Below are 10277 nucleotides of genomic sequence, written 5' to 3' on the forward strand. Positions count from 1 at the left end.
TTAAAATGCCGTAATAAAAACTTGTCAGTTAAAACGTATTTGAGAACGTCGTAAACAATGCACAATAACTAATCAATTATTTTAATTAAGATTTGATCTTTTTAAAGAGGTAGTAAACCGATATATTGAAGCTAACCAATCGAAGGTAACGAAGCCAAGTTCAGAATGCAGAACAAATTGGTCATTCAAATATTTAATGCTGACACTTCCTTGAAAAAAATCTAAAACTATTGAATTTGGAAAGCACAATGTTTTAGTATATAATAAGCGGGTATCCAAAAGATATTTCATTCACTTGCAGGACTTGGTACGGTATATTTCATGAATGATCAGTAAGTGTTCTCTTTTTAAAAGACTATATGTTTGTTTTGATTAATTGATTGATTGAATTCAATTTGATTAATTGATTGATTGATTGATCGATTGATTGATTATTTGTTTGTTTGTTTGACTGATCAAATTATTTATTTATTTATTTATTTATTTATTTATTTATTTATTTATTTATTTATTTATTTATTTATTTATTTATTTATTTATTTATTTATTTATTATTGATTGATTGACTGATTCATTCATTGATTTATTGATTGATATAATGAGTCAATTTATTCAATTTATCCATTAAGTTACTTTATCATTTACTATTTCTTAATTTCAATATTTCTTTGTTCGTAGAGTTGTGCCTTTAATTATGTATGTAATTACGTCAAGGCGAATAGTAGGACTTTAGTGGAGTAAATTTTTTACTTAATAAAAAACTATTGCATAAGTTTAAGATATGCAAACAGTTCTACGTGGTTAAATCAAATTCGATTTTTTTCTGATTAATCAAAGCGATTCAAAGCTAATTAACGTTTATTAAACTGTTAAAATAGCATTTTTAACGTTACATATTAACACTCTTTCTTTTATTTTACTAAAACAAAATCATTTTGTCAATAATTGCCCAATTCATTTTCGATTAAATGTCTGACAATAAAATAATTAGTAAATGAAAATGACAAAACTCATAAATAATGTAAATAAGCTGTCATTTATGGATTAATTATAAACAGTGTATTTTAGAGGACTTGAACGAACGGAATGGAAGTGAAAATCACATGTTTAGTGAGAAATAAATAATAAATTGCATTTTATAAACTATATACTTGTTTTAAAGTGAAAAAAAGGATAAATGGTCATGTTCACAATCTGGACTTTCATTTCTGATATATGAACAGGTTATGTATTTAAGGCGATATATGATATACAAGTCTTAATAAAATGTCTATTCTGTTCTCTTCTGATTGATGTTATAATGTCTTAAACATAAAGCCCCCCACTAATGATTATATGTTTGATTGAAGTAAAAATATGGATATGGACTAGATGAAATAATTAAAAAAAAACAATTAAACAAGATGCTTTTGACTAAATTTAGAATCCGAGAGATGCAAACTCAGCAACGAATGGGGGAGGCTCCTTCCGGTCAATCGCGTCAGACCGGTCAGCGGCAGCCCCCTTCTGGTCGGTCGACGCCGCGGAGCACGCTGAGAAAGAGTGGCGATGAGGGAAGTCCGCTCCCCGAAAGCGCTTGTGTTAACATAGGCCCTAAAGTAGAAAAAGATGACTTGCAGGGGATATCAGAAATACGGTAATACATTTGCTTTCATTCTGTTATTGCATTTTGTTCCTCATATTGGAATACCATATATACGTGTCATGGCAACCAAAAGGGAGAATACAATAACCTAAGCTTAGTGATAAAAGGTGTTTGTTTTTGAGCTCTCATTATCTTTAAGTGACACTCTTATTTAAAATCAATACATACACATGTATAACACACATCAATTTTGACTGATAAACCTTTTACTATTTACTAAATAAGGCATTTTAGGAAAAAAATAATTACTGGTAACAAGATTGTTACCGTGTATTTAATAGCAGAAAGCGGAAAAAATATTAAATGATTGGTGCATGCTAAAAGATTTACTGTGATCTACTATAGAGTCTATAGTCTCATAAGGTAGAAATACCGTGTTTTATGATAATTTCTTTGAAATTAAACTCGGTATCCTTCATAAGAACCATTGTTTTCGACATTTATTCATCCGTTTTTTAGTATTAAAACAATACCATTAATTGTGGTAAATCTTATCTGTGAGTGACAGTACATCTTTAATTTTTAGGAATCTTCCAAAAGAAACTAAGAAAAAGGAAAACAAGTCCTCCATCTTCGATGTCATATTTTTAAAAATGTCCAGAGTTGTGCTCTTTATTGTTTTGAGGCTATTGCTGCTTTCGTGCGGCATACTGCACAAGCTTTACTTCTTGACCCTTCTAAATAATCTCTCTGAGAAACTGCATGCTCCAGTCCATAGCGATTTGGTATGATTTTAAATTCAAGCAGTTAAGGCTTATATAACATTAAAAAATTAACATAATCATATTAACAAAATTAAGATAAGCTACTTGAAATATGTGTTTGGTAAAGAAAATTGTTCGAAACTAGTAATTAAGGACTCATGTATGTTATTTCAAAACATATATTCATAAATTGTCCATATATGGTTATACATGATTTCATCATAAATGTACGTCCGGAAATCCCTATTTTACACTGCAGGACTGTGTAAAAAGAATTAATGTATGTTAATCCACTTTAATTCACGCGCCAACTTAGGTTAAATAATTCTTTTATTTTCTAAGTAATATTAATAAACCAACGACTACCTGCATTTAGTTCAGATTCATTGGCAAAAGATGCTAAAAATAAGCAATCAAATCCTTGTTATAAGTTCAATTTCTTTTTTAGTCGAAAGTTGAAAACAAGAAAAGTCAAGCAATTTCAATTCTCGTGTGCATTGCATTTTTTGAATTCTGCACATCTCTTGTTACTCTTTGGAGAGTTGTTTTCCAAGATCAGAAGACTAATTGGACAAGACAACACTTAGTGGTAAGTCTTTCCTAAATCGATTGTTTTTGTTGTATATGAATTAAATGTTTTAATGAAAAGATAATTATGACGCTCGTATTAATAATATGTTCGAGTTTAATATACATACTAGTTCATATAATGTATGTAAATTGACATAACTTATCAACATATGCAGTTTAAGTCAATGGAGACAAAACCCTGGTACATTTGTATGACCATTTCAGACAGCTATCCAGCAGGCCGTGATCACTATTGGAGAGGTATATTTGATCATCTATGCCCTTCCATTACTGGACAGTTTGAGGGCATGTTTAGTTGTAACAGTTCTACCACTTATGTCAAGCATATGCAAGTTCGTGAGCACAATTGGTCGGCTCAGGGTCAAGCGATGTATTAGAAAAGGTTCTTTACTCAAACTTTGTGTAGCGGGTTTCCCGGTTTTGGCACTGGCGGGGAGTGTTTTCTTATTCATGAATTGGCTAATACCATTTGACAGAGACTTGCACCTAAAATGGGCGTTACCAACTCTTTTGATGTGTAAGTCAGTATGCTATTTGGATAATTTTCTTTGCTTAAGAAGAACTGCAAATGTTCCAAAACAAACAACAGGTGAACCAGATTCCCATTCGGAGACAAGTGAATCTAAAATAGAAGAAAAACAGTACAAGACAGAACATAAACAAGAATTTATTCAATTAACTGTTCGTTGGTTAATATGTTTATTGTTTATTATTTCGATAGTGTTGAATTTAAATATAAAACTAATAGGAATAGTCGACAAACAGAAAAATTCTGAATCATCTCTGACAAACGAGAACATCGAATCTTTAGCGTACAATTCAACAACAAATTCCACACTTGTACCACAACAGGAGAATGGAAATGTGACATTAGATTTTACGAATGCTTTTTACCCAACAATTTTCAACCAATTGATGGAGTTTTATGACAGCTAAAAGCTTGAAATTAGAACATTGACTTGTTCATTTGCGATTTCACGATTAGCTTTGCTGGCTTGTCGACTGTCAATGCAGCAATTTTCATTTGCTTTGCCACTCATACTTTCTCCACTGTTATCAATAATACCTGTTATTAGTCTTTCGTGCAATAACTTTCCTGAGAGTATCGAGCACATGGCCGGAATAAGTCTGACATGTTTTATATCTGAAGACAATGAAATTGAGTTTTTCATCGCTTGTTGGGCTTTGGCTTGGATTGCTGTTATCACCTTAACGTGGTACATTTGGGTTCCTCGGGTCGAGAGAATGGCAAAACTGGAGAGGTACTTTTAAAGAAGTTTTTGTGTTATTACTATTCTACAGACGCATGTAAGAAGATTGTGAGTATCAATATGATATATTTACATCTAAATTTGTCCTTATTCAGTCGAATTATGTTCACGGTAATAAAACATATTTTTTAAATGTGTATTAAAGATAACACGCAAATCAACACATATAAACTTTTAAAAGTTTGAATATGTTAATGAGAATGTCGAATTTCACGTTTCTTTTAAGGTTGTTTTCCGGCAGTTTTTACGATTTCTTCTTCCCTGATTTGAATATGCTCCTTCAAAGGAGAAATGACCATCAAATTGGAGAGCAACACACAAACAATGTACAATCGAGTGACGTTCCAAAAGTCATTATCTGCGTAACAATGTGGCACGAAACATGCCAAGAAATGTGTCAGCTTCTAAAGTCTATTTGCAGGTTTGATAACTTTAACCTAACCCTTTCATTTGATTTTGCCGTGCTTATTGTCGCTGGAAATTGAAATGTTTCTTTAATCAGATATCGTTTCGAAAGTAACGAAGCATGCTGTACATTTTTATTTTGAAAAAATCAAGAGATTTCGTTTCGCTTTTTCCATTATTTTATTCATGTTTTGAGAACAACGTTTAAAGTTTTAGAATTCGATCAAAGTTTTGGAGTAATGTTATTTTGAAATTTAATTTTTGACAATTTATACACCTTTTATCAATTAATGGCTAACCGTTACGAGTCCAAAGGTCTTTATTTATTAACTGCCTGATTATTCCATACCAGATTTGATGCATGCACTGTTATTAAGTAGCATAAAAATTCAATCTATTTTTCTATTGACGCATTTTTCAGATTAGATCTGCATTTATCTATTCGAGAGGAAGCTGACACTGTAGGCGAGGACGGAATCGGGACAGAAGACGGAAAACAAGACGCTGAAAAGAAAACACAAGACCCTGATAAAATTCAAATTGAGGGTAAGTATATTCTATAAAGTCTGCAATGAAACCGTGTATTTTGTTATTGTTTCATGAAAATGATATTCAATGAAAACTTTGTTTATTTCAGTTCAAATAGTATTTGACGATGCATTTTGCTCAACAAAAAACGGTCGTGAGGTTAATGAATATCTGCTCCAGTTTATGTCATGTTTGCAAAAGGCTGTTAGGTATGTAGTAAGCTTTACTTTCGTGTTTTAAATTAAAGGGACTGTACACCAGATTGGCACCAACAAAAGTTTTCTGTAACGAATCTCAGGACAATTATTTAATAAATTGTTATACTCTTTGATATCATAATTGTAAAAAATACAAAAATGTAAAAGAATTATCGAGTCGGAGACCGGTTCGAACCGGTGTCGCCAAATTGCAGTCCAGCGTTGTATCCATTGTGCAACGAAGGCTTACCCTAACCCGTTGGAATATTTAAGGTATATACCTAACTTAGTTATATCACGTTATAACATAGACTAGCCAATTACGCATAAGGAATGAATTATACTAGGTAGACATACCTAGTAATCTTTTTTAATGGAAAAATACGAAAAAAACTGCGAAAAATAAAAAATAAATTAATTGTAAACTATGTGGTACTTCAGTTAGTAAGTTTCAATGCATTGTACACATCATTACCAAGTTTATGTCAGTTTTCGACAATTTTCTCTTTTTTCGGATTTTATCATACGGAGTACAGCCCCTTTAAGAAGTGTTTTTTTTCTTGACATATTTTCAGTAAATGCGCTTGTTTGTTTTCAAACACATAACATGCTGAAAGTTATAAATCATATTTCTACGAGCAGATCCGTGTTGAAAGACAAGGAGTTCGTGAAGTGGAATAAAACATTCCAAAGGAAAGTGGTTCAGACCCCTTATGGTGGACAATTCGTTCTATAACTCCCAGGCGGTACACAAATGACGGTGCATTTGAAGGATAAGAAAAAGATAAGGGCCCGAAAACGATGGTCTCAGGTAATAACCGTCATTTGCGACATGAGTTGTAAACAATTTATTTACATCGATCATAAGTGCATGTGTCCGTGTGCTTGTGCGTGTATTTTTGAACATGCAAGAGTGGGTGCGGTAGCGTTGTGTTGTTTACGTCTGGTTTGGACGTTTATTTTTCAATTGTTATTGAATCGTTGTGTCACGTTACGAGAGAATGAGCAGTTTATGGCTACTTGGCTTTACTATCAATTGGAATTGTTTTGTACCTGTAGTTTCCAATGTAGTAATAGCTTAATTGTAATAGTAATTGTGTCAGGCGGTATCAACAGGTATAATAACCTTCATATCTATCATCTATCATACGCATTCAATCATTGTAGTTGGAAAACATATAAGAACAATTTACCAGTCTTTTATCAGAGTTGTTTTCTCTTGTATTTAATTTCCATTTAACGTTTTCTTGTTTCATTACAGGTGATGTATATGTACTATTGTTTGTTGTACAAAATGGGAAAGACCTATCCAGATACGATTAAAGAGGAGGCAAGCCTTTTTGTTTATCCTTTAAACCGTCTGGGTTTTTTTTTATTAAAAAAAGATCAAAGAAAACTAAGTAAATCATGACATTCACCTATTAAATAATGTGCAATATTTTGTGACCTTTAAAATCAACGATTTTTTTAAATTCAATTTTCGACGTAATTTATGATAACTCTTATTCGTTAAACAGCTGAAGAAGACATTCATTCTAACCCTTGACGGTGATGTAGACTTTGAACCGAAGTCAGTTCTACGAATGATGGATCGAATGAAGATGAACAACCGTGTCGCAGCATTTTGTGGCAGGATTCACCCAATAGGATCAGGTACTTAACAACTATTGACATATTACAACTTCATTGATTAGTACATAACATTTAGTTTAAAAATGCAATTCAAAACGCTGCTTAAATTTTATTGTCTGTGTAAAGCTTATTTTCAGAAGTTTTCTGTGTAACAATTATGTATTTATTCACATTCAATAATTATTCACTTCAGGTCCAATGGTGTGGTACCAACAATTCGAATATGCAGTCGGCCACTGGCTTCAAAAGGCATGCGAACATATATTCGGTTCTGTGCTATGTTGCCCTGGATGCTTTTCTATATTTCGAGCATCTGCCCTAGTTGACGATAACGTCTTGAAAACGTACACTAAAGAGCCAGAGGAGGGAAAACACCTTGTGCAGTTTGAACAAGGCGAGGATAGGTGGCTTTGTACTCTTCTCATTAAACGAGGATACAAGATAGACTACTGCGCAGCCTCAGATGCAAAAACGTTTGCGCCAGAAAACTTTTGGGACTTTTTTGTTCAACGACGGCGCTGGTCACCATCAACAATGGCAAATATGATTGACTTGGTCCTTTGTTGGAAACAAATAGTCCAAAACAACAGAGAAATCAACCATTTGTTTATGCTTTATCAATTAGTACTGGTTGTAACAAGTGTATTAGCTCCTGGAACTGTCCTTGTTATGATAGCAGGGTCATTTAGTTCAGTATTAAGTTTGAAGCCATGGAATGCATTTTTCGTAGCCGTGACTCCGGTAGTGTTGTTCGCAGTGTTATGCCTGACAGTAACTCAGAAAAAGCAACTCCTTGTGGCCGCAATACTAAGCACAGCATATACGTTTGTAATGGTTATTGTGACAATCGGCATGATTTTAAACATTGTGAGCGAGACAGTTCTTTCTCCAAGCGTGATTTTCCTTATATTTGTTGGAGCAGTATTTTTAATATCGGCCTTGCTTCACCCTCAAGAATTCACATGTCTCCTTCCTGGCTTACTATATTACGTTTCTGTGCCTTCTACATTTATTTTTCTGAATGTATTTTATATGTGCAATTTACATGACATCCGTTGGGGTACTCGAGAATCCAAATCTCCATCATCCCAAACGCAAGGACAGAGTGGAAATAAGAAATCGTTTATGCGTTTGCTTATCGCTCTTGTTCAACAATACTTGCAAGCAAAACTCGGTGAAATTAACCCAAATGGTCCCGATTTGGAACAGGTTGAAAGACAACAAAGCGAACAACACGTGGAAATGATAAATTATGAAGACGATAGCTACTGGATAAAATCACAATTAACAGACTCAAAACAAAGGTTAAAAAAATATTTACTCAGCAAAGATGAGGACACATTTTGGACATATACAATTCACAAATATTTGAAGCCACTTGAAAACAATAAGAAACTCCAAGAAAAATTTAATCGTGAATTAATTTCGTTGAGGAACAACTGTGTGTACGGTTTCTTTATGTTGAACTTTATGCTAGCATTAGCACTGTTGCAATTACAAGTAAGCAAAGAAAGTTTAAATGGGTTTTATATCGCGGGGAAATATGAACCATTATCAGTAACGTTCCTGTCTATTTTTGCAATTTTACTTTTGACCCAATTCATTTTTATGCTTTCCCATCGATGGAGAACTTTCTGCCATTTTATTTCGAGCACAAAGGTATTTGAGTGCTTCTGTTCAAGACGAAAAAAGACTAAAGCGCAAGAATTTCAAGAACACTTGAAGGAGATTGAGCATGATTTGGAGGAAGATGAAGAAGCAGATGATCCCCCGCCTAATAATATGAATGAGCCTGATGTTGATTATGACGACTTTGATTGCGAAACCATTTCTGATACGGCATCTTCTTCACCAAGTAGACCAAACGCAAGAACATTCAATATTTACCGTCACAGGATACAGACTGTGCGCAATAAAAAACTACATAGACAGCCGATTAATGAATGTTTGTATCATCTTGACCATGGTCGTGTTGATGGATCTTTTTTACGACCTGGAGTTAAATACCCTAGCAACATTTTTCATGAGGACAGAAGAGGTGGTGAGCTGATATAGTGATAATGAAGTCCGCGTTAAAGTAACAGACTACAGTCAACTGATTACTACCTTTGTAATGTTCCATGTTTTTGATTGTACACGTGTTTGTTTAGAAATATATTCAGTTACATTTAATCGTATTTAAAGTTTAAATAAGTGGTTTTATGGCCGAGTATTGTCTGTTGTACCGACCGTACATATGTCATAAAAGAAATGTGTTAAACGGATAATATGAAAATAAAATATTTTAATTGACTTTTTAATTATTGTATAATTGTTAATACATGACTGTATTAAAGGATTGAAATTCATTTCGGGGGCATTCATACTAACACGCTTCACGGGAGATGCCATTTCGATCGGTATATTCAAGATCGCATGTATGCCCCCAAAATGAATTTCAAGCCTTATATGTACACTATTTGTTTTCTGCATACTTATTATAGTCATTTTTTTCTCGAAACTATTAAAGCGCTTATTTTTTACATACGAAGGGGAACCACGCGTCACTGTACAAATGAATAGAACATCGAGTACCGCCCCTTTTTAACCGCATCACTCCAATGTAATTCTATCATAACGCAGAACATAGTTCTGTTTTATTGTGTCGTACTTTTATCTTTATTTTATATTTAAAATATTAAAAAAGAAACGGCCCGACATGATTCATTTGATGACAGCTTATAACTATTTGTTTTAAAGAATTTTTACATGCTCTAGTTTTTACCAAAAGTCGACAAGTCAATGTGTACTCCCACAAGGAAAAGAAAATAGAAATGAGATTAAAGTAAAACGAATTCATGCCATTGAAGTTAGAAAAATGCCTATAGTATGCGTTACCTTATTAAAATACCATAAAGTCGCACTGTTCGCCTTTGTAAGTTAACTACATAAGGGTAAATAAAAAACTTTACCCCCATTCCCATTTCATTTGTATTCCTGTCTTCTTCAACCTTCACCACGATGCGTGAACATACTCTCAAATTAAATATAGTTTTTAAAGTAAATCAAGTTTGTAAAAAGCAAACAACATAGTGCTGTCAATTTGTTTGTCTATCATTTCCATTCTTTGCCTGAAAAATGCACAAGAAGCATACCCGAATGTGTCTGTACGAATCACTGGCACTCTTTCCTTCCATATTTTCATTTCACAATTGATTTTAATAATAATGAACTCGTATCAAGTAGAACAAATCTCTTTTCTTAAATAAACAAAAACATTGTAATTTTGATGTAAAAAAAAATGAAAACTGCTCAAAATGTAAAG

The 10277-nt window shown here is 33.1% G+C and overlaps 1 protein-coding gene across 2 annotated transcripts; it reads left to right on the top strand.

Annotated features, from left to right (window-relative positions):
• Positions 1-268: 268 nt before the first annotated feature.
• On the top strand, positions 269-9215 carry LOC128228483 (chitin synthase chs-2-like). Of its 2 annotated transcripts, none has more exons than XM_052939818.1 (12): positions 269-332; positions 1424-1636; positions 2172-2370; positions 2798-2938; positions 3145-4259; positions 4438-4632; positions 5038-5162; positions 5254-5353; positions 5984-6152; positions 6603-6671; positions 6859-6994; positions 7167-9215. In XM_052939818.1, exons 9-12 carry the CDS (start codon positions 6096-6098, stop codon positions 9026-9028), a joined length of 2124 nt encoding a protein of 707 aa, XP_052795778.1. In that variant the 5' UTR covers positions 269-332; positions 1424-1636; positions 2172-2370; positions 2798-2938; positions 3145-4259; positions 4438-4632; positions 5038-5162; positions 5254-5353; positions 5984-6095; the 3' UTR covers positions 9029-9215. The 2 variants fall into 2 exon arrangements, with proteins under 2 accessions (XP_052795778.1, XP_052795779.1); XM_052939819.1 differs by having other exon boundaries at positions 3145-4202.
• Positions 9216-10277: the final 1062 nt, after the last annotated feature.

Source organism: Mya arenaria, chromosome 3, assembly GCF_026914265.1.
Source record: "Mya arenaria isolate MELC-2E11 chromosome 3, ASM2691426v1".
Taxonomy (NCBI): Eukaryota; Metazoa; Mollusca; class Bivalvia; order Myida; family Myidae; genus Mya; species Mya arenaria.

Coding starts and splice junctions, on each gene's coding strand:
- LOC128228483 (XM_052939818.1), top strand. CDS start 6,096: ATGACGGTGCATTTGAAGGATAAGAAAAAGATAAGGGCCCGAAAACGA. Junction 6,153..6,602: donor CCCGAAAACGATGGTCTCAG/GTAATAACCGTC, acceptor GTTTCATTACAG/GTGATGTATATGTACTATTG. Junction 6,672..6,858: donor CAGATACGATTAAAGAGGAG/GCAAGCCTTTTT, acceptor TTCGTTAAACAG/CTGAAGAAGACATTCATTCT.